Below are 24,173 nucleotides of genomic sequence, written 5' to 3' on the forward strand. Positions count from 1 at the left end.
TAAGGATCCAATACATTTATTATTTTATGAAATTCTATTGAATATTTTGGACAGACCCTAAGCCCGATGTTCATGCCCTGCATAATCCCCAATTTCCTTTCCTTGGGTGTGGGACCTGTGACTTCCTTTGAACTAATAGAATATGGCAAAATTATGGGATTTCATTCTGATAATTACATTGATACATAATATTAACATTGTGTATACACACACATACACACATCCACCTTGCTAGCATGCACAAGAGTGATTCTTCCCACTGGCGTGAGGATGTAAGCAGCCACACTGAGGAGGCCTAAGTGGCAAAGAACTATGTATGGATGACCTCTCTGCACTAAGGATAGCCTCAAGGACCTGAGGGCAGCTTTCAGGGGACAGCCCACAAAAAGCGAGCATCTGGTGCCATACAACCAGAAGGAAAAGAATTCTGCCAGCAACCTGAATAAGCTTAGAAGCAAATTCTTACCTCAAAGCCTTGCTAGACCCTGAACAGAGGACCTAGCTAAGCCATGCTTGGACTCCTGATTCGCAGAAACTGTGAGATAATTAATACATGTTATTTTAAGCTGTTCAATTTTTGGCAATGTTTTTATGCAGCAGTAGAAAACCAATACAAATGTATACTGTGTGCTGGCGCTTTATTAGATATTGATGATTTAGTGGTAAGGGAGATGAGATGATAAAGACTAATAGGGGAGATGGGTGTAAGACTTGCCATCATGAATGTCACAATGGGGGAGGGAAAGGGAGGTAGAAACACATATAGCAGGGACCCTAACATAAGGGTCAGAAGAAGACCTCCATGAGGAAGTGATGTTCGAGGCTTAAAGGATGAGTAGAAGTTAACCAAAATAAGAGATGGGGGAAAAGTCTCTGGAAAGATGAGGACTCAAAAGAGAAGAGCATGTATGAAAGAGAGTGAAGACAGACCAAGAAGAATCCTACAGAGTGGACTGTTTAGGAATTGTCAAATAGGCACTGCCTACAAAGAAGACCCAGGAGGCAACCAGAGAGCAGATCAAGGTAGCACACTTGATGGAACAGGATTTATCTTGTTTAAATGGTGATAGGAAGAAGTCAATAGATAGGGGAAGTGGAAAAATATAAAGAAGTAGAGATGCTGAATAGAACAGTCCATGAGGAAGTCAGAGGAGAAGTGATCCACATCACAGGTGGAGGTAGAAGCTGGAGACTATAGGGTCTCACTTCCAGGAAGGATCGAAAAGAATGAGGAAGAAAAGCACTAAGTATGTTTGCAGAGTGGGAGGTGGGAAGTTGAAATGATCGCTGATGGTTTCAACCTCCCAGTTGGACATCATTCACTGCAGATGAAGCACTGAAGGCCGGAGGAGAGAGGAGAATGCTTCAGGTGTCCATTATGGAAAATTGTACAGAGAGTGACTTGGGAAATGCAGGATTACCAATGTGTGTTGAAGAAATAATTTAGAAATGATCAGATGAGCATTTTATTAAAAACTCTGGGATAATATGTGATTCAGAATAGGTGGCAAGCGGCATTGGACAGTGAATCAGAGACAGGAAGCAGGGAGAAACTAGGAGCAAGGCTGCTGAAGACAGGCAAACAGAGGGGCTTGTGCTTTGGATGGCCAAGAATTACAAGAAAAGGAAGCATCTTGAATTAAATGGCCTTAGTATCCAAAGTTGAAAATTTGATTATTTTTGTTTGTGTAAGGATAAACTATGGGCTTAGTCATAACCCAGCTTTTTTTTTTTTTTGCTTTGGTGGAGGAGGAAAAGCAGAGTATATCAATGCCCTAGAACCAACCCTCCTTTCCTCCCCTACAATCTCTACAGATGCATGGATTCACCACCTCTCTCGTGGGATGGAAGGCCAAATCTCTTCATTCTTTGTAGAGTCTTTTCCTTCTGTGTCATTATTCTCTCTCATCTCACTGACCCTCTCTGATCCCCTTTCCCTTTTTAATAGATGACCTCATATCAAGCTGCCTCTCCCTTTTTTGTGACTCCATGGCCTCTCACTCTGGACCCGTACTTTTGGGTGACTTGGAATCCTCTCAATTCCATATTTTAGGGGTCTTGGTCAATGGGTCTAGGATGCTCTACATATCTCCACTCTGTGCCAGTGCTAGAGGACTGAGCATCACTCAGAGCTCTTTCCACCAGCACAGAGCTCTGCTGAAGTCTGCAGCTACCACGCATAAATAAACAACTCCCCTGTTGTCATTGCCCAGACATTATCTAAGATCCAGATCTTTGTCTCCAGCTGTCTGCTAGACATGACCACCTCCATGTCCTTCAAGGATCTCAAATATAACATGCCCGTCTCTCTTACTCATGACTGTGCTCTGACCCTTTACACATGAAAACATTGGTTATCTGCATATTATGTTTGTGAACCACCATTTACGCAGATGCCCAAGTCAGAAACTTGGGCATTATTCCAGACACTTCTCTTTCTACTGTGAGTAGTAGAAAGTACATGTCAGTACATGTAAACTCTACAGGTTCTACTTCTTTAGTATCTCCCAATTCAGAAATTTGATGAGGTTCTACCATGGAGGTTTTAATGACACCCCCTCTGATTCCAACAGGATAAAAATCTAAATTCCTGCACCGAACAGGTCAGGCCTTTCACAATCTAACACTTGCTCACCGATAAATAATAATCTTTTATCACATCTGGTCTCCTCCTCTACAGACAATTTACTTTCTACCCACCAGTATTATTTATTTAGATATATTTTCCAGAACATGCCACATTTTTATCTTTTCTGACTTTTACTTAACTGTTCCCTCAGATTTACAATATTCTCCTCTAATTTGTCTGCCTATTTGGTGAAATGTCCCCTGGCTCTGACACCCAGAATGTTTTTTTCTCTGCTCTCCTGAAACTTATTTCTCATCTCCATTTTAACAATAGTTATAAGGTGTTATAATTGGCTGCTTGATAGCCAAGCATAGGTCATATTCTCTCAGGTATCCCTAGCATATACAATGTCTGCTAAGCAGCTGATAGCTCAATACTTTTTGAAAGGAATGAACACATGGCGGGTATGTTGCTATGTTTCTCATCATGCTTGCAGTTAACGTATAGAGAGATCAGGGGTCACAGCATGAGTTCTTCATGTCATTTTTTTTACTGAATATTTTCTATTTGGATTCTGTCCAAGAAAAGAAAGATCAAGAGAGTTGTGAATTCAGTATAGAAATCATGAAGATGTTGCCCTGGGGGACAGAGGAATGGAGCGTCTCAGTGGGTATTAATAGTTTTCATGATCCATCTTGCATAGTGATGAACTTCTGTGAAGAACCCTTCACTTCCCAGGGTGATACTTCCTTTGTCCCAGGACAAGATTCCATGCAGCCTCCCATCGCAGATGGCTGGAGCAGCTGAGACTTCCTGCCAGAGAGAGGGAACAGGAGGTCAATGTTGCTTTGTCCTCATGGAAAAAGAATAAATCCCAAGACGTGGCATACTATAGTCTCAGAGGCATCTAAAGGACTAGACTCATTTTTCTTGAAAGGTAACAACCCTGTCTTCACATCCACCTAGATCTCACCTCTCTTGGTTCAAGCTTGAGCCCAACCTGAATGCAAACAGGAAGAGAAAGGACAAATAGTTCTACCCAGAACTGTAAAATGAAGGAACGGGAATTAATGACCAACCCAAAGACCTGGAGGGAGAAGAGAGGGACTCCAGGCCTTTTGGATGAGCACCATTTGATTTTTCCACAATCACCTCTCCTCTTCATGGACCCCTTCTATCTTTCTATCTGAAGAAAGGAAAGATACCTTGGCTTTAGATATGATGTTTAGAGGTTGTCCCACACACATAATGTGCACTGCCATTCTCTGTCCTGCCATATTCCTGCAGTCATCGAAGGGATGAGAAGGTTGGTTTATCCAAGTCAGGATGTCAGGGTCACTAACTGTGGGGAAAAAAAGACAAATGAAGTCCACAGTTAATGTGCTTGTCACACATACTCCTGTGATGGCTCCCTACTTTGTAAACACATTCCATCCTATTTGGGATTCTCATTCAGTATCTACGTTGGAGCAGCAGATTCAGAACATGACGTTCTTACATCAGACATCAGATCTGTCATTCTCCCTCTCCTCTAATTTAGAAACCTTTGAAAACCTGCCAGAAGATTATAAATGGCCATGAAAACAGACAGACACAAAGCCATTGTCCCTAAGAAGCCTTTATATTTGGCACCTACTTCAACTTCTTTACATTTAAACATTTTTTTTAAAGATTTTATTTATTTATTTGAAAGAGAGAGAAAGAGAGCACAAATGGGGTGAGGGTCAGATGGAGAAGCAGGCTCCCTGCTGAGCAGGGAGCCCAATGTGGGACTTGAACCTGGGACTCCAGGATCATGACCTGAGCCAAAGGCAGATGCTTAAGGACTGAGCCACCCAGGCACCCAACTTCTTTACACTTAATCATAAAGGGAGAAAACTATTTTTAATGTGTCCAAAGCTGCTTTTTTAATGAAATAGATTGTTTATAAATGGATTATTTATAAGTGTGTGTATGTGTATGCATAAGTATACATATATATTTCCCCCAAAGAAGTCAGAGTGCTCGTCTCCCTCGTTGCACTTGTTACTCTACTGTTAACCTCAGAATGCAAGGATTCTAACCAAGGTATTATATAATTCTAATCTCTGGTGGGGAGTGACAAGGAGGAAGGAAACAAAAAACCGATTAGAGATTGTTCAAACTAACCCTAAGTGTTACTTACAGAGCAGGATTTTTCTGATAGTGTATCCAACCTAATGTCCTAAAACAGAAAGTGTCAAGTCAGAAAAGATAGAGGGGAATTATGTTCAGTTTTAAGTTTTTATGGGAGTTGAAATGTGTAGAATAAGGAGGTGAAAGTAACTAAGCACTTGAAATAATGAATTCCTAATAAATATCCAAACCCTTGCACCAAAGAGCTTACAGAATTAGTTTGCCACTATGATTCTGACATGCAGAACCCATGTGACAAAACCTTTGTATGATTTTATTTTGTTTTCAAACAGTATGTAATAAATTACTTTTGCAATTACTTTGAATAAGACTTGAAAGTCAAGGATAAAAATCATAAACTTTGATTTGTTCAGAAAATATATTCACTTAGATTCCCAGAAATGTTGCTTCTGAATTAAAAATGAAGTTGCCAAGTCCTGAGAATATAAAAGTTTCCACTTTGTATTGTTTTTATGGGACACATGGATTGTTCTGTGGCCATCAGTACAGGGTTTAAACCTGATTAATGTCATGACAATTGCCTCAGTGAACACAGCTTCATCAAGACAATCAATGTCACTTTTTAAAGTCAGCCTATCAGACCCCCTGCAATAAACATGCCTCAAAGTGCCAAGCAATGAACAACAACCATGTCCCTACAGATGTCAACCCCCTTAAGCCTCTGAAAGTCTTCCAATCTCTGTACCAAAAGCTTCCCCCAACCCCCATCTAGGCCCAGTACTCTGCTCTGCTCAGTAAGACTGGTATCTGCTCAGGTGTTTTCTTCCTTATTATAATCATTAATAAATTTAGCTTTATCATTTCATTTCAGATATTGAGTGGTTGCCCCAGCATCCTTTGACAATCCCTAAAGAGAGTATGATGGTTTATTAGCAGCCACATGAAGTAAAGACCCACCAGCGACCAACAAATGAGTAAGAAAGCAACTTTCTTCATGAAGTGCCCTTGGTAAAACATGCTCAGAGTAAGTAGACCAGACGTTCTCTGCCCATGCCAATAGAGCTCAGAGGCTGGAGGCATGCGTGCCTGCAACAGGGTCTGTGGCAATTTTTCTCAGAGGTCATTCAGGCCAGAGAGACACCAACAGTATGTCATAATCAACCCCCCTGTGCTTGCCCTGGTGTCCACCTCTGAGGGGAAACTCGGGTGAAGCAGTAGGTGTAAGAGTTGCACTCTCAGGTGGAAAGAGCTCCCTCAGCTACACTCATCTCTCAGGGTCCACTTGAGTGAATCACCATCAACATAGGTTGGGTTGTCTGTGGCAGGGGATGGGAAGTGTCCTCTGTCACCTGACCATATGTTCTGTTTTTGTTTTTCCCGCTGCCGTTGGATGAATTACTTGGTGGACTTTTAGCAGCTGTCAATGAGATAGTAGCCAGCCTCCCACAGGATGCCTTGATACTGTTTTTAGAGTGAGGACTCTTAGTTCCTCCACCATTATCTGAATTCAGTTCCCTGGACTCTGGTCTTGAATGTTCTAGAGATAGGAGAGGTGCTGCCTGGTCCATTCATTGGTGTCAGATTGGCTGCTCTGTATCAGTCTCTGATGATATCCCTTGGCTTCCAATCTTGGTAGGATAAGGTCCTGGCAATAATCACTGTAGGTTCAGGAACATTACCTCATGGCAGCCATTCCCTTCAAGTATATCCCTCCATATTTTTTCCCCAGCTCCAAAACCTCCTCAGGATGAAGAACACAGAGTCAAACACTTACGGTTTTTGTACTCATTCCAAGTCCAGGTTGGGATAAAGCAGGAATCATTAAATGCTAAGGGCTCCATAGATATGGCTATGGTCCCCACATGGGAGTTGAGTACAGCAGCCTTGGAGAGTTTTATCAGCATCAGGTCATTCTCCAGTGACTGTGCCTTGAACTCAGGGGCGGGGATAATCTGTGAGTAATTCCGTATCTGCTCTTTCTTATTTCTGACGCTGGGTTGATAAACTCCCAGTCGGATTTTAACACTTTGGAAGAAAGAGAGCAGGGAGGTGGGAAAGAGCAGGTCACAGAATGTCAGAATGGCAACAAAGGTCAGAAGTGACCTCCCCAATCATCTTCATTTTCTCTCTCATACCTGAGAACTGAAGTGACCTGCTTTGGTTTGACAGATTGTACTAGTAGTTTACGGGTTTGTTGTATTAGGGTCTAGGGTTGGTATATATATAAAATCTGACATGTATCTGCCACCTAGAATACGCTGGTACAGTCTAGTTTTATTATTGTTACTAAGAATTGGAAAATCTAAACAGAACAAACACAGACCTTTCCCCTTTTACTTGCACCTTGCTGAGGTAGCAGATAATAGAGATGTGCCTACACCACGTTGTCTCAAGCAGCGCTTGAGCAAGTGTATCATACCCTTCATTTCTGGATATTCTTAGGTCCCTCCTAGCTCCTTTCAAGCCCACGTCACTATATTTACAATGTGCTGCCTTCTTTGTCATTGATCCCCAAGGCTCTTAGCCTATCAGGACTCCCATTATGATTTTCTATTGTATTTCCTGGACACATTCAAACACACCCACTCCATCACCAGGAGTCCAGTCATGCCACAGATACAAGCACCATTTCCTACCAAAAACAGTTCATGCACTAGATCTGGCTGAGAAAAGAACATCAAGTTTTCCAACTCCCATTCTTGGAGGGGACGAACTATCTTTCCTTTGTATGTCTTATCATGTGCAGAGCAGGGGGTCCATCTGTGCTTGAATAAATTGTCTTTAATGACCAGGTGGCTGAGAGCTCTGAGTTTGAAATGAGCCTTGTAGACTCCTAAAACTGTGACTAGGTCCCAGTCACACAGCACATTCTCATGCAATCACAGCAGGGATGCAGATTTATGAGGGAGAACAGGATTTTGTGCAGTGTTCCCTTGTCCTTCTCCTGATCCCTGCATCCTATGGCTTCTGCCTGACTCTTCCCCTCACCCTGTGGGCATTCCCCTATTCACTACAGTCCACACTGGTCTTCGACTTGGCCTAATACCTTCACTACTTCAAGGACTCTATGTACCCTGTCCCCTCTGCCTGGAATGTTCCCCAGGCTTTATGCCTTCAGCTGCCTCCTCCTCTTCCTGTTGGTCTCATCTCTTGAGAGCGGCCTGACATGACCACCCTAACTAAAGCAGATCTCTGGTTTCATTCCTGTATGTTACAGCTTGCCACTCTTTTGGTGTTTTATTTTTGGGTGTTTATTTGTTTTGGCTTATGTCCTCTACCAGAATGTAAGGTTCAGGAGAGAAAATTTATTTCCATCTTGTTCCCTTGCTCTTTTTTCAGTGCATTAAACAGTTCCTAGCACATAGTAAATGCTCAATAATATGTTGAATGAATGAATATTATTTCTTCTCCATGAAAGTCTCCTGACACCTTCCTATTGATTTCCTCTTAAACCGCCCAAATTGGTATTATTTTCCCTATTGGGAAGGAGATCCTCTCTCTTCCCTGGTCTTCTAGTTCCCTTAGGATGTAATTAAGACTTGCTGGGATGCCCCACCAGACCTGCTTTTGTTTAAACAGATCCGTCCCAGCTCCGAGGAACAAAGGGATACTTACGGTAAGGGGCAGTGGGCAGCCGTTAGTACCCATTCAGGGTGAATGAGAGATCCCACACAGGGTTCTGAACTGGACTGCAGATAGACCATGTAAGGAATAGTAAAATCTTCTGGTAAGTTCAGGTCATCATCTTTAGAATCTCTGGCCAGAACAACTCCTAAAGAATTGATGGGGTCACAGGTGGAAAGAGAGTCAAACAGGATGAGAGGCAATAGTTGGCTAGGGTAGTTTTTTCTGACCTAAGTTTTTAAAGATAATACCAGGGACTTCAAATTATTTTAAACATCTTTTTAAAAATCCGAGGGAACATGTCACCAATGGTATATACGTTAGGGACATTGACACATGTCTTTGCTTGAGATGGAAATATATTAAAATTCTGTGTAACTAAGTCATGAGCTGATCAGAAACCCTGATTGGCAGTGTGGTATATTACAAAAATGGGGGGGGGGGGATGGATAGGGAATTATTCCTTTCAAACCATTATTTTTTTTCAAAACATTTTTAATTAATTTTGCCAACTAAGCATGGAAGTCATAATTACATACCACCTGACTTTGGCAGTGAGAGGGATGGAAAGGCTTGGGGCAGGGCCGGAGGCTTCTAGTGCACACAGCCTACCTGCCTTCCCTACCTACTCCTCTGGGTCCACCTGCCCAGACAGAGGGCAACATGGCTGGGCAGGAAAAGTGGCAGTCTAAAGAATCACACACTCAAGTCTCAGGAGAGAGTAGAGCACTACAGTGACTTATCCCACCATGCCCACAGGCCTCAGAGGGACTGTGAGAGTACCCTGATGGGATAAGTCAGCAGAGGGAGTGGTTCCCTTTGTTTCCTTCAACAGTGAATTGAAGGAAATACCCACCCCTTCCTGTCTCTTCAGTTGTGGCTGCCTGCTTCCCCTTCTGACCACCCCACCCTCCCCTGCACCACCCTATCCCTCTCCAGGAGGCCAAGGCCAGCTGCTCACCAGCTATGCTCAGGAGAGTTAAGATGAGACAGGGCTTCATGGCAGCCAGCAATCTTGCCAGGAGCACACTAGTTGGATCAAGCTGTAAACAGTCCCAGTCTTTAGTCCAAGTGCCCTTGGCCAGGACAGCTGGACAGAAGCTTTAACTGGGGCTTACAGGGAGAAGCAAGGATCTTATAGCAGTCTTGAGACTAGGGCTGCTCAAAACCCATTTATAGAAGGCCCAGCTGGGTGCTGTCTCTGATGTGGGGTGGAAAAGGAAGGAGCAGACCAGTTCAAGCACCTGATGTCTCTTCTCTGATCCCAAATGTCTCAGGAGTCCTGATGTATCTGCTGACATTTTTCCTCCCTCTCTGTGACATGGCCTTTCTTTGTTGTCCCCTCCTCCCTTTGTGACTGTGTTCCCCCCCACCCTCATTTGCCATCTCCCTTCTTCTAAAGGGTCCCTCTGCATTCTCAGAGACTCACCAAACATTGAGATATGAAATACATTTAATAAATCATCCCCTGCCCCCCATTTTCATGATGAGGAAGCTGTGGTCCTCATGGAAGTTATTGGAAAAGTCAGGACTCAGACTGAATCTCTGGATTTCCTCTGCCTTGTTGAACTTTATCTGAGCCTTGTGCTTCCAGAAAACAGTGACTGTTAAAAATCCTTGGAATTTTGTGTTCAAGGAAATGGCTTACCACAAAGAATTACACTTTCATACAGGAGTTGCTAGAGACTTTGTCCACTCTTTCTCATGGCTCCCATATAACTGGGGATGACTTCCTTGTTTACCTGTGACAAGAACAAACACAGACCTTTCCCCTTTTACTTGCACCTTGCTGAGGTAGCCAGAACACAGCCTCCCAACTCCCCATTCTTTGTCTCATGAATGATTAGCTAAGCTTAGAATTCTTTTTTCCCCTGAAACTGGCTAGACACAGAGAAAACCCTTTTTGTTCAGCTGACTGAGAAGTCCCCTGACTTCAAAACAATTGGTTTTCTCAACGACAAATCTCCCCACCTGTAACTTGTTTCTTTCTCCCTATAGAAGTCTTAAGGCAAAACCATCCTGCTGAGACACTCTGATCTTTGGATCTGGGGTGCTCTTCCTGCAATAGTCCGAATAAAATCAGTCTTCTTACTTGTTCAGTTTTTTCTTTGACTTTTATTACTCTTCAGTGCACTACACTCCTGTTTATAAGTTAGCCTTACATGACAACTTCTTGACTGCCCACCCACTGCAGAGATATGAAACAAATAGTGGGTTCCATCAGGGATATTGGTCTAAATTTTCATGTAGTGTCCTTCCTTCTCTGGCTTTGGTATCAGGCTCACGTTGGCTTCATACAAGGAGTTCGGAAGTATTCCCTCCTCTTCAGTTTTTTGGAAGAGTCTGAGAGGGATGGGTGTTAATTCCTCTTTAGACGTTTGGTAGAAATTGCCAGTGAGGTTGTCTGGCCCTGGGGTCTTCTGTGTTGGGGGGTTTTGATTACTGAGTCAATCTGTACTCCTCACTGATCTGTTCAGATTTTCTAATTCTAAAGTTCTTATGACAGTGAGTTCTAATGCCAAATAGGAAATGCTATGTAAATGCTTATTAAATGAAATACCTGTGACTTTAGTATCTTCATAATTTCCAGGGTCCTGGGGATGCCTTTCTTCCCCTATGTCTGAAAATTGTTGCAAAGTCCTACATAGTGGTGAAGAGCTTGGACTCTGGAGTCCAGCTTCTAGGATTTGATTTCTGACTGCAAGACTTAACTAGCTATCTATCCTGAAAAAAACAGTTGACGTCTTAAGCTTCATGTAGGGAGGAATATTAGTACCTATTTCATAGGATAGTTGTGAGGATTGAATATTACTTAAAAGCATATAAGAATGGTGTGACACATTGAAAAAGCTTAATAAGTACTTGTTGTGATGATGATGGTAATGATGATGATGATGATTATATTTTTCACCTCTGCAGCAATGAGGAATGAATCCTGAATACTAAGAAGGAATAAACCTTCAATATGTCTCTGGTTCACAGAATTGTGTATTGTGGCTCAGCACTGTCCTGGGGCATACCGCTCCTAAAGTCAGGGATTGGAGATTACTGAACACCATGGGCATCTGGAGCACCGGGTGTCCCCAGTTTAATACAGCTCTCTCCACCAAAATAAATTAATATCCCCTTTCGTTGTAAATATGTTTCACTTGTGATACCCAGTGACAAATGTGAGACTCTGAACAGATGTGGGAGGATGAGGGTGGAGCTGGCCAGTAATCCCAGCCTGCCCTATCTGCACTCATTCTCAGCTGGCTTCCTTCTCGGGCATGAATGTGGGTGAAGAGTCTTTTTAAGGTGGTAAGGGCTGCTCCTAAGTTTTGTGAAGTAAACAGCCTGGGGATTTCACCAAAAACAAACAATATTTCTGCTCTGTAAAATCTATTACATGTTTATTGAGAACAATATGGGGAAAGAAACAATAGAAATATGAAACAACAATAAAAACTCACTAATTATAACTCCATTTAGCGTTGTCCACTATTAGCACATCCAGCATTGCAATGCTTTTTGCTCTGTCCATTCTCTATAATTTTCCCTCAAGTTAATAATTTTTTTGACTTTTTTTTAAGTGCAAGCAGTTTTCGGTTCACAACAAAATTGAGAGGAAGGTACAGAGGTTTCCCATATACCCTGTGCCCTCCCCAGTGCATAGCCTCCCCCATCAGCAGCATCCCCACCAGAATGGTCCATTTGTTACAATGGATGAGCCTCCACTGACACACTATTACCCCTCAAAGTCCATAGTTTACCGTAGGTTCACTCTTCTTGCTGTTGTATAGTCCGTAGGTTTGGACAAATGTATAATGAATGACAGGTATCATTAGAGTATCATATAGAGTATTTTCACTGCCCTAAAAGTCCTCTGGGCTCTGCCTATTCACCCCTTCCCCGACTTCTGGCCCTTGGAAACTACTGGTCTTTTTATTGATGCCATGGTTTTGCCTTTTCTAAAATGTCCTATCTTTGGAATCATATAATATGTAACCTTTTCTGTTTGCTTCTGTCCCTTAGTGATATGCACTTAAGTTTCCTCCATGTTTTTTTGTTGCCTGATAGATCATTTCTTCTTAGCACTGCATCATATTCCATTGGCTGGATGTCCCACAGTTTATTTATCAATACACCTGTGGACGAACATCTCAGTTGCTTCCAAGTTTTGACATTTACAAATAAAGTTGGTATAAACATCCGTATGCAGCTTTGTGTGTAGAGATAAATTTTCATCTCAATTGTTGGATCATATGGTAAGACTATAGTTAGGCAAAGCCCATGGCCGAGATGGAGTACAAATAGACGATGATAAGACTGAGCTACTCAGAATGCATGAGTATCTCTAAGACTGAATAAAGACTTTTGTATTTGTATCCATTCAATGAGACAGAACTTCTTAATTGACTTTTAAAAATACAACTAAAATAATACTAAGATTGTAAGTAAATATCTTTATTTTTTTAAAGGCCTTTGAAAATTTGGGGCTCTTGGTCCTCAGTTGGTTAAGCGTCTGCCTTCAGCTCAGGTCATGATCCCAGGGACCTGATATCGAGCCCCACGTCAGGCTCTCTGCTCAGTTGGGAGTTGCTTCTCCCTCTCCCTCTCCCGGCTGCTCTGCCTGCTTGTGCTCTCTCTCTCTCTCTCTGTCAAATAAATAAATAAATACATGCATCCATACATAAATGAAATCTTTAAAAAATAAATAAATAAAGGACTTCGAAAATTTTACTTCAATACCAAAATCAGTTGCTATAAAAGATGAATGATGAGAATAGTTCCCATTTAAATAATGAATTAAATAAAATTTCTAGGGTCTGAGAGGCTTCTATCTGTCTTATTAAAGCAAATTTCCTCAGATGAATTCATCTCGAGCATATACTGAAATTCTTTGCTTGTTAATGGAAAAACTAACAAGTGGATTATGGTGTGTACCAATATTAAGTTAACTTCCACCAAGCCTATCTATCCTATTTGAGAAAAAATATTTATACAAAGAGCTATCTATCCTATATGAAAATATTTTTTACACAAAGAGCTAAACTTCTATGTGCAGATATCGCTTTACTTTACATAGCTATGAAAGGTCATAACCATGAGGTTGACATTTGAGAGTCATCTTAGAGTTTTCAAGAGCAAGTGATAAGTAAACTCAACTGTTACTATGATTAGACATAGCAAGAAAAAACCATGTTTGTCTCTAGGCAGTTGTTCCTAATTTCAGATTGTTACCTCTTTATATATTTCCTTATTTTTGCCCCAAAGATACCAGGTCTTCCTGGATCTTACTGAATTATGAATTAGGTATTTATGTATAGTAAATATATGTTGTTGAGAGATATCTCTTCTGACTCTACAAAGTGGCTTTTTATTTTAAATTGTAGTATGTTTTCATAGGTCTTTTTAAAAAAAAGATCTATTTATTTTAGAGTGAGAGAGAGAGAGCATGAGAGGGGGGAGGGGCAGAGGGAGAAGGGGAGAGAGAATCCTCAAGTAGACTCCCCACTAAGCCTAACACAGGGCTCGATCCCAGGACCCTGAGATCATGACCTGAGCCAAAATCAAGTTGGCCACTTAACCAACTGAGCCACCTGGGAGCCCCTGTTTTCATAGGTCTTTTTATGTGTTTCTCTGATTATACAGTTGACCTTTGAACAACGTGAGTTTGAACTGCATGGGTTCACTTATATGTGGATTTCTTACAGTACAGAACTGCAAATGTATTTTCTCTTCCTTATGATTTTCTTTTTTTTTTTTTTTAAGATTTTATTTATTCATTTGACAGAGAGAGAGTACAAGCAGGGGGAGCAGCAGTGGGGGAGGGAGAAGCAAGCTCCCTGCTGAGCAGGGAGCCCGATGTGGAACTCCATCGCAGTACCCTCGGATTATGACCTGAGCTGAAGGCAGACGCTCAACCAACTGAGCCATGCAGGCACCCCTCTTTATGATTTTCTTAATAACATTTTATCTCTACTTTACTTTATGGTAAGAATATAGTGTGTAGTACATATAACATACCAAATACGTGTTAATAAACTGTTTACATTATCAGTAAGGCTCCTGGCCAACAGTAGGCTACTAGTAGTTAAGTTTTGGGGGAGTCATAAGTTATACAAGAATTTTTGACTCTGCAGGCTGTTAGTGCCCCAACCATCACATTGTTCAAAGGTCCACTGTACTTTAGAAGCAGGTCTATGCTTTCCACTCACCTACCCCCTTTTTTTAAATTATGTTATGTTAGTCACTGTACAGTACATCATTATTTTTGATGTAGTGTCCCATGGGTTAGCCCGGTGATGGGTATTAAGGAGGGCACATATTGCATGGAGCACTGGCTATTATACGCAAACAATGAAACAGTCACCCACACCTTTATCCAGTTTGCTTTTCCTGCAGCATTTGCATGGATCAGCATTACATTCCACAGTCTCTATTTATTTGTTTTCTATTTACCAAGTGAAAATATATATACCGTGAGGGTAGGGTTTTGACTGTTTTGTTCTGCTGTATCTTCAGTGCATAAAACAGGGTCGGCACATTGTAGGTCTTCAGTAAGTATTCATTGAGTAAGTGGTTGAATATATGAATAGAAGAGTTCCATTGTTTCCACTGAGGGACACGTCAGGTTTATTTAATCAATCATCTATTAAATGGATATTTGAGTTGTTTCTGGATTTTCAGGATTTCATAGATAATATATCGATAAGCACCCTAGATTACTCTAGTAGAGACTGTGGCTGCCTCCTTAACATCCACTCCTCCTTCTCTTGGTGACTACCCTTATAACTACTCAGTTAACCAAACATATACCAAGTAGGCCAGATTTCTTGCAGAATGAAAAGTCCACCCCTTGCTCTGACGCTACACCATGTCGCTTCATTGTAAATTAATCAGCATAATCCCATTTGATTGTTGTCTCAGGGTTGTGCAAGTGACCAAATTCAGCTAAAGACACACAGTATGATGTCTGCCAGGGGCATCTGGGAAAGAAGCTTTCTAGATCTACTGGGAGCAACTTTGTTTGTTTCTCTCCCTGGATACAGAAGAGGGAGAATCGGGCCCCGAGGGCCATTTTGATCACAAGGCTTTATCCCTAGGATAAACTGACAGTAACGACAGGAAATGACAGAAATGCACAGGGCAGAGCCCAGAATAAGTTGGGTCCTTGACATTTTTGCATTGCTGAATCAAAACAACCTCGAAGCCTTCCCCATTTCTAAGCTTCCACTGGTGCATTTTTAAAGACCAAATGAGTTGGATATTCTATTCCTTGCAACCGTATGACTTCTAAATGGTACATTCCCATTTATACTTGGTTTTTGTTTTTATATCCATGTTTTAATAGGATAGAGTTCTAGAAGTGAAGTTGCTGGGTCAAAGAGTATACCGATTTTACATTTTAATATAAATTTACAAATTACAAGGAGTCAGATTTTAAAAAGACAAGGGACAGAAAGTGACAAAAGAGGCTGAAAAGAGTCTATTGAATGGTATCAAGAAATAGGATTTGTTTGTTTTTTCATACTTCTCTTTGGGCCTGCCCTGATCTCTCATCTTTTATCTATCTCACTTAGCCTGTCGGATCTCTGAATCTGCACTCTACTTGTACTGAGGTGGGTAGGTGTATATTGGTGGTGGTGATGGAGAGGAATAGAAGGCATTTCAGAGGAAACAGGAGAATCTTTAAGCTCATTTGCTTCTGGAGAGAAGCCTGAGATGTTTAGTTAGGGTAGATCTAAAGCTACAGATTTTAACAAAGAGGAGTTATATATGAAATTAATTTAGGCTCTGTGTAAACATAAAAGCAACTCAATGAGAACTATGGAAATAAGACAGGACAGCTTAGTTATGACCAAATAGTTAAGAGCCTTGAATGCAAGGCTAAGGAATTTGGGCTCCATCCTGGAGGCATTGACAAGGCGATATTAAGGGCTCAGGACTGCTCCCTATGCATGTGCCATCCAGAGTTACAGAAGAATAGAAATTTGGTAATGGGGTGTGTACCTTGCCATACTTTCCTCTTCCAAGATACCCGGTATGGACTGCATGTTTGTGTCCCCCCCACCAAATGTATGTGCTCAAACCCTAATCCACAGTGGGATGGTATTAGGAGGTAGGGCCTTTACAAGGTTTAGATAAGGTCATAAAAGTGGAGCCCCCGTGATGGGATTAGTGTCCTTGTAAGAAGAGACTAGAACCCTCTCTCTGCCATGTGAGGACACAGTGAGAAGGCCACTGCCTACAAGCCGGGAAGTGGGCTCCCACTATTTCCATGGCACATTGGATTTCCCAGCCTCCTGAACCATGAGAAATTAGTTTGTGGTTTAAGCCACCTAGGCTATGGCATTTTTGTTATAGCAGTCTAAACTAAGACAATATCCCTTCTTCACCTTATTCCTGAGGTTGTGAACCTTTCCCCCTTTCAAACCTCCTCCACCTGCTCCAGTGTTTCCATGCTCAGATCCCATGATATCTTCTTCCTGGATCTACACTGGATATGCATAGGAATCATGTGTTGGGACCTGTACTCCAAACGAACTCTGTAGACAAATCTTCTATGAACTGGATGTAATAGATCTATTTTTACAAATGTACGTGCATTTGCGCTTTCTTTTTCTTCGAGTTCAAAATACTACATTATTTGGACTGGGCTTTGGGGGACTGCTGGTGGAAGAGGGGCACAGATTGCCTGCAGACATCATGGCTGCTATAGCAATAAAAGCCCAGTGGGAAAACAAAAAAGATCTCAGAGAAGGGGAACATATAAGTCGGTAAAACCTTGGAGAATGCAGGACATCAGTGATTTGTAAAAATTTCTCCACCTGGTGGTTTCCCCATCTAGCCTCACAGAGTTTCAGATAGATTAGAGCACAGAAGCAGCCCATGGTGTCCCAGCAGCGGCAATGCATCGGGGATCAAGACAGCTGGAGCTTGGTCTCCACCTGACCATGAGCTTGTCGAGAGACTTTGGGCAGTTGATTTTCACATTCTGCACCTTGGTGTCATCATCTGTTCAAAAATGTGATGGTAACAGTGACCTCTAAGCTTATCCATACTTATATCCTCAGTGGACCACACAGAGCCCAGCAGATAGTAGTTGATCAGTAAATTCATTTTGAGCATGCTGAATGAATCATGACATAACCTCTCCATTTCTATCTTTGTGTCATTGTTCAATTCCGAGTCTACCCTCTTACTCAGAAGCCGGTTTGAAGAGAAAGTTCATAAATATTAAGTAAGGACAATTTTTGGACACATGCGATGTGGAACAAAGTGTTTTTATTTGATATTGTTTTCAGGCATGGTTGGAAGGTGAAGTTGACTAACGGGATGGTGCATAGAGCGGTACACATGCTTACATGCTTAGTTGGCAGCAATGGTCTGCCGAATCCAGCTCACGTAGTTGCAGACCTTGGTGTAGACACCAGGTTTGCCCTTTAGAGCGCAGCCAATACCCCAGGAGACAATGCCCTGGAGCTCTCTGTTGCAGACCACAGGGCCACCAGAATCACCCTGCACAAAAGGGAAGAGACAGTAAGAACTCTCAACTATGCCAAGATGGGAGAAAGGCAAAAACCCTGTTTCTCCATTACCCTGGGTCCATTTTCTCAGGTAGCTGATTCTCTAGGAAGCACCTTCCCTTCCGCTGGAAATCCAATTCTCAATCTCTGACAGCATGCCTCTCCTTTCTCCTCCCTCCTCCTAGCTCCTGCTCTGTTCTTAGTTGTAGGCATGCAGGGCCAAGAAGAGGTGAGGACTGGTGAGTGCAGTGCTGCCCAGCTAGCCCTGCTTTTATCAGAAAGCTTCCTTCTACAACATACCTCCTCAGCAGGGCGCCTGGATGTCCTGTTTGTACATCATCTTCTGTGTATCTTTTTACTCTTGGCCTTAGACGTTAATGTCTCAAAAAGAAAATTATCACTGATCCCAAATCTCTCCGTGGTCCCTTATAATCCAACCCAGAGACAGCTTTTCAATCTGTGTTTTGGGAAAGGGAACTAAAGTGGAAGGGCATGAAGTTCCGCTGAAATGAGTACAAAGAAACTGACCTGGCAGGCATCCTTGCCACCCTTCAGGGAGCCCAGACACATCATGTTGCTGCTGATCTTGCCAGGGTAGGCATTGCGGCAAGTGCTGTCAGAGAGGATGGGTACTTGAAGACACTGCAGGGCATCAGGAAACTTTTCTGATGGGTGCAACAGTAAAAGTGGAAGAATATTTTCCACAGGATTCCTAGAAAATTTTCCCAATCTCCCCCCGCCCCCCAACACCTTCCCTACTCTCTCAGATTGCCAGTAACTTCTATTTTGGAAGAACAACTGTTATCTGGAAAGTCTTTCCAACAGTTTTAGTCAACAAGTTGTTCTCTCTGACATTAGCATCATTGACAACAGATCTCAAATCTAGACATAGTCTAGATAGTCTCAAGCAGGTCTCTACTTTAGGCAGTACCCAAGCCCTCTGTTCTGTTTACCTCCTCAGTTTCTACTTCTTTGCAAATCATTAATCACACTTCAGTTGAATATCTGCCATCTTTATCATAGCTCATTTTTGTTGTGTTTTCCAGCAAAGGGATCTTCCTAAGACTCCATATGTCTACAAACTATCCTCTAGGAATCTTGCCTTGAGTGACAATTTGGACTAACTGACCCTCGACATGTCTTTCCCTTCTAGGATTTCCAGAGTTGGTGCTTTTGTTCCCTGTGACACTTACCCCCAACGCTCTGCGTGTTCCCCCAGCCAGAGATGAGGCACTGGGTACCAGCAGCCGCACAGGATTTTGGCAGAGAGACAGCAGACACTCGAGAGTTGAGGGTGGCAGGTGAGCTCAGTTTAATCAGCATGATGTCATTATCAAAAGTTTTTTCATTGTATTTGGGGTGGCGGATGACCTTGGCTGAATTGATGAATTGCTCAGCACTCTCAGAGACTGCGATGTTGTGTTCTCCCAGATGCACCTGGATTCGGCTGGATTAAAGGATGCAAAGTTCCTTGAGGGCCAACTTGAGCTTTTCCCCTTTCCCTGTTCACCCCATTCATGAGCATCAGCACGAAAACCATCCCCGGCAAGCATTTCCACACATAGGTAATTGTGCACTAAAGGGAGCCCTACCAGACAGGGTGCAGGTGAGAGTAACTCTTAGGTGGGTGTCCCTACCAGTATAGACTTACAGCCCACCATTGTGTTAGAAAGTTATTTCCCATGACTAAGTGATGCCAATAAAAAGATGGGAGGTGAAACAGGAATTGGTGGTGACTATTCAGCACCTGTTACGCCTCCTCTGGTTGAGATTACCGATTACTGTAGGGAGATGTGGCAGGAATCAGAGACATGACAGAATTTTAAGGGGGCAGAATGAATTGTGCTTATTTTTAGTGTTTACTGGAAGCTTCATGTGGGTTATTACCTCCATATGCCATTTTTTTCCTGATTGAGCTATCATGGTTAGGACTATTTATTGATAATGCTCTTAAGCTTGTTCTAAGTATACTTCATCACTCACTAGCTCCCCTCCCATGTCTTTGGTACCATCATTTGGAAGGACATCAAGGAACTCTAAGTTTACTTTTCCATGTAAACTTGCCTCAGTGCATCATTCAGTGCCTGGGAGGAATGATGAGGCTCTTAGAATCTGAATGCTCTGGCCTCAAGTATAACTGTGCAGTTTACCCTGATTGTGTTTGGTAGAGTTGGAGCATGAGTTGATTTGAGAAAACAGGGATGTGAGGACTGGTTACTTACGACTTGTAGCAGTGAGCTGCGGACACCACCCACTGGGAATTGATGAGGGAGCCGCCACAGAAGAGGTAGCCCAAGTTCAGGAACACCTGGTAGGGGACAGAATTCTTCTGACAGGTGTAGCCCCCAATGATCTTGTCATCATCATCAATGGGGAAAGCAACTGACAAAGAAAAATTGGAAACAATCAGGTAAACAGATCAGATCCATCTTGGAGTTTCTACTTACCTCAAAGTTTTTGCAGATTAACTAGTAAAGAGAAGATAATGTTTTCCCTTGACACATAATCAGGAAATGGTGAATACATAATTTTTACATATTTTTCCCCAAATCTCATTATTCTATTCCTTTAACACATACCCTACTTATACTATTATGTGTCTAATTTTTTAATTTATGCTTTAAATTTGATATACTGTTTTTTAACATAAGCAACACACACACACACACACACACACACACACACACACACACACACACCTCAATCAGAGACTCTATGTAATAAATGCCCTGAACATTACTATCTAAGGGTATAAAGAATACTTTTTATACAAAACTTTGCTCAACAGTCACGCAAATAAGCTTAATAAGGTTTTACAGTAACCATGCTTATGTTTATTTTTGGTAGTTGGTATAGGATAGATATCCCCGTGAAGTAACCGAAAGGACGATTTTAGAAGCCCCCTAAGAATATTCAGGCCTGGAAGGAATTGGGAGTTTTGTATTCTTGTTCCCCCAATTTCTCTTTTTGGTTCTTGCCTAAAATTTTCATGAAATAATTTCATAGAACATTATATGGTTTTCCTTTCCAATCTTTCCCCTTATCTCATTTTCCTCCCAACATTTTAAAATTTACTCAGCATTCTGAAGTCTGCCCACTGATTTATTAAGATTTGGATGGCTCCCAAAGTCTATGATTATATTGTATGTACCCTATTTCCCAAGTATTTTAAAGTAATTTTGGGAAAGCCATTTCTATATGTATAGACTAATGTATTGAATTTATACCTGTCTAATTGGGGAAAGTTTAATAGTAAGATTTGTATAAATTTGGTAGTATAAAAAACAGAAATAGACATTTTTCTTTCTTTTGATGATTAAATGATACATCATTTTACACCAGAGAGATTTCATTAGCAAAAATGTTGTAAAACCCAGCCCATAGCTTTTATTCATGAGAAATGAAGTACCTTCACCTGTTAAGGTCCTTGTGAAGATGCCCATCAGTGTAGAAGAGATGCAGGCTCTGACCCTCATAGAGTCTTCAGTGAGCCCAAGACTAGTCACTAGTCCCAATTTTCACTTCCAGTTATTAATTCCAAATGCTTAGAAAGGTCAAAACAACATTTCCTTAATGTTAACTCTCCTTTCCTTTTTCTTTTCTCCATAGATTTTTCCTTGAAGTTCAGGGCAATTTCTGCCTCCTTATACTTTCTAGGCTAATTACTCTTACTCACTATCATCTTTCCCCCACAAGGGAGATTTAATTATGTATAGACATTTGTACGACTGTAATCCCCCTCTTACTGTTACTGTGGTTTTTGTTACCCTTGGTTAACCAGAGTCACGAAGCAGATGATCCATTTTCTGATGTATCCTCCAAAGATCATTATAGCCTCACACTACGTTACAATACCTATGTCATTTACCCCACTTCATCTCATCACGTAGGCACTTTATCACCTCACATCATCACAAGAAAGGTGAGTACAGTACAGTAAGTTATTTTGAGAGAGAGACAGAAGAACATAGTCACATAACTTTTATTACAGTACATTGTTATAATTGTCCTGTTATTATTAGTTTTATTGGTAATCCCTTACTGTGCCTAATTTATAATTTAAACTTTATCATGGGTATGTATAGGCGGGGGAAAAACACAGTATATATAGGGTTCAGTACTATCTGTGGCTTCAGACATCTACGGGGGGTGGATGTAGCTGCTGCAGAAAAGAGAGGACTACTATATATGCTGTCATTTCAATACCTTAAGCTTCTTGAATACAGAGATTCTATTCAATATTCATTGTTGTCTTTCAGAGTACAAAGTGCAAACAAATACATCATGGACACCCACTGATTCATTTATTATTATTATAGGCTCACCAGTGGCTCCCAGCAGGGCAAGGAAGATGAAGGTCTTCATCGTTGCTCCCTGGATCTGGACTGGGGAGAGTGATGAACATTTCTCATCCACAGCTATTTATACCTCCAGGTTTGACATCGACACCCATGGTATGGGTGCCAGAAAAGTGGTTTTACTGGAAACTCACAAATCCAAATTTAGAATTCAATTCTGTGCCAAATTGAAGATAATTCAGCATCAGATTTAAACATTAGCTTTTGTCTACTTTTCCAGAAGTTTGTGGGAATTGAAGTAATAATCCCACCTGGTGCGATGTGTTCCCCATAACAGAAAAGTATGTTGGAGTAAGGTCACGGAACGGGGCTATGGGTGTCCTATTTCCCAGACAAAAATCTTAGGTACTTGGTTGTCTCAGCTGTGAACTTTCATCTTGACGACCATCTTGAACACTACCCCCTTGATGTTTAATTAACATTGGCTCTTTCATTATTATATTCTTCTCTGGTATCTCTGGCCTTGGATATCCATGTTAACTTTTCATTATTAACCGGGACAACTTGTTTCCTTGAGAAAAGAAAAATTGTTCTGAATTGAAGCTATGATCGATCTAGACAGAAGAGTGAAAAAATCACTTACATTTACTAGAACTTACTATATACTTTACATATATAAGAACCTTGCATATATTAATTTAGTAATTCTTATTACAAGCCTAGAAGTTACCTATTACCCTCCCCCACTTTATATATAGGAAAACTGAGGCACACAAAATTGCAGGAGACTTGACCAAAATCACATAGCAAGTACATGGCTTCCAACCCAGGAAATCTGGCCTCAGAGTCTGTGCGCTTAACTGCGGTACAACACTTCCCCCATAAGTTCACCACATTCTGGACACGATGATAATACAGAAATCTTGGCCAATGATAATAGAATTGAAATTTATGGAGTGCTTCCTATGTGTCAGGCACTGTGGATGGGATTTATATACATCAATTCATTCAATCCTTACCAACTGCTTCATAAGTGTTGTTCTAATTTTTACCATTTTATAGATGGGGAGGGTGAAGCTTAGAGAAATTACATGTTTTGCTCAAAGTTTTATACTCTTCAGTGCTCAACACAGGGTTCAAACTCAAGCAGCCTCATTTCAGGGGTCGTGTCCTCCACTGTGATGCCATAAACATAATTAAGGAGAACAATCTGAACTCTACCAAATTAAGGGATGACTCTAGGGAGCAGATAGAATTCTTAGAAAAATCTAAGAAATGTGTTCCTGGAGCAGTTGTCATAATTAATGAGGTATGGCAGAAGTATCCAGAATAAGTGAATCTCAGGAAGAACTAACCTCTAACTACATATAACCAGAGTCTACTCCCACACGTCTGAATGGCCTACCAGGATGTTTCTTCTGCTTTAGCAAATCATCCCTCCTGAAGTAGTTTGTTTCTTTTACATTTGAAATTTTTCTGATAAAAAGATGATTAACTAGAAGGCAGAATTGACATTTGGGGCCAGGTAATTCTGTGTTGTGGGGACTGCCCTGCACTCTGTAGGATATTTATTAGTGTCCCTGGTCTTAGTTACAAGTACCACTAGCCCCTCCTCACAGTTGTGATAACCAAAATATCTCCAGACATTGCTAAATGTTCCCTTGGGGTCAAAGTCATTCCCAGTCGGGAACAACCGATCTAAGGAAAAAAGATGGGCAAAGTAGCTTCTGAGGCCATAGCCATGGGAAAGTGCCTTGAACGTTAGGACAATGTAGGCACTCATTAACTACTGAATGAATGGCACATAAGGCAGGGGAGTTGCTCTTTTCTGATCCCAAATATCTCAGGAGTCCTGATGTATCTGCTGACATTTTTCCTCCCCTCTCTGTGACGTAGACTTTCTTTGTTGTTTCCTCCTCCCTTTGTGACTCTGTCCCCCCTCTCTCTGCCCCACTTGGCATCTCCCTTCTTCTAAAGGGTCCCTCTGCCATTCTCAGAGACTCACCAAACACTGAGATATGAAATACATTTAACAAATCATCCCCTGCCCCCCAT

General features: G+C 41.6%; 1 protein-coding gene and 2 long non-coding RNA genes across 3 annotated transcripts in view; 2 read left to right on the top strand and 1 right to left on the bottom strand.

Moving 5' to 3' along the window:
* LOC118532186 (uncharacterized) overlaps positions 1-24,173 on the top strand; it is a 107,734-nt gene that overhangs the window by 24,868 nt on the left and 58,693 nt on the right. The window lies entirely within an intron of this gene.
* The window catches only part of LOC144378816 (uncharacterized), a 38,879-nt gene continuing 18,080 nt past the window's right edge, over positions 3,375-24,173 (top strand). The window contains exons 1-2 of the long non-coding RNA XR_013442912.1: positions 3,375-3,506; positions 5,556-5,708. This is a non-coding gene — a long non-coding RNA (uncharacterized LOC144378816). The remainder of the gene's footprint in view (positions 3,507-5,555; positions 5,709-24,173) is intronic.
* On the bottom strand, positions 17,663-22,185 carry LOC118532185 (serine protease 1). The gene is made up of 5 exons (XM_036086603.2): positions 22,146-22,185; positions 20,043-20,202; positions 19,014-19,267; positions 18,349-18,485; positions 17,663-17,812 (listed from the first exon to the last, which is right to left on the bottom strand). The coding sequence occupies exons 1-5, from the start codon at positions 22,183-22,185 to the stop codon at positions 17,663-17,665; spliced, it is 741 nt and encodes a 246-aa protein (XP_035942496.1).

The sequence above is a fragment of the Halichoerus grypus genome, chromosome 12 (assembly GCF_964656455.1).
Source record: "Halichoerus grypus chromosome 12, mHalGry1.hap1.1, whole genome shotgun sequence".
Taxonomy (NCBI): domain Eukaryota; kingdom Metazoa; phylum Chordata; class Mammalia; order Carnivora; family Phocidae; genus Halichoerus; species Halichoerus grypus.

Excerpts from the sequence above, each read along its gene's own strand:
- LOC118532185 (XM_036086603.2), bottom strand. The coding sequence starts at position 22,185 with ATGAAGACCTTCATCTTCCTTGCCCTGCTGGGAGCCACTG. Across the intron at positions 18,486-19,013 it reads GAACACGCAGAGCGTTGGGG|AAAAGTTTCCTGATGCCCTG; the intron begins GTAAGTGTCACA and ends TGCACCCATCAG. Across the intron at positions 17,813-18,348 it reads GTGGCAAGGATGCCTGCCAG|GGTGATTCTGGTGGCCCTGT; the intron begins GTCAGTTTCTTT and ends CCTTTTGTGCAG.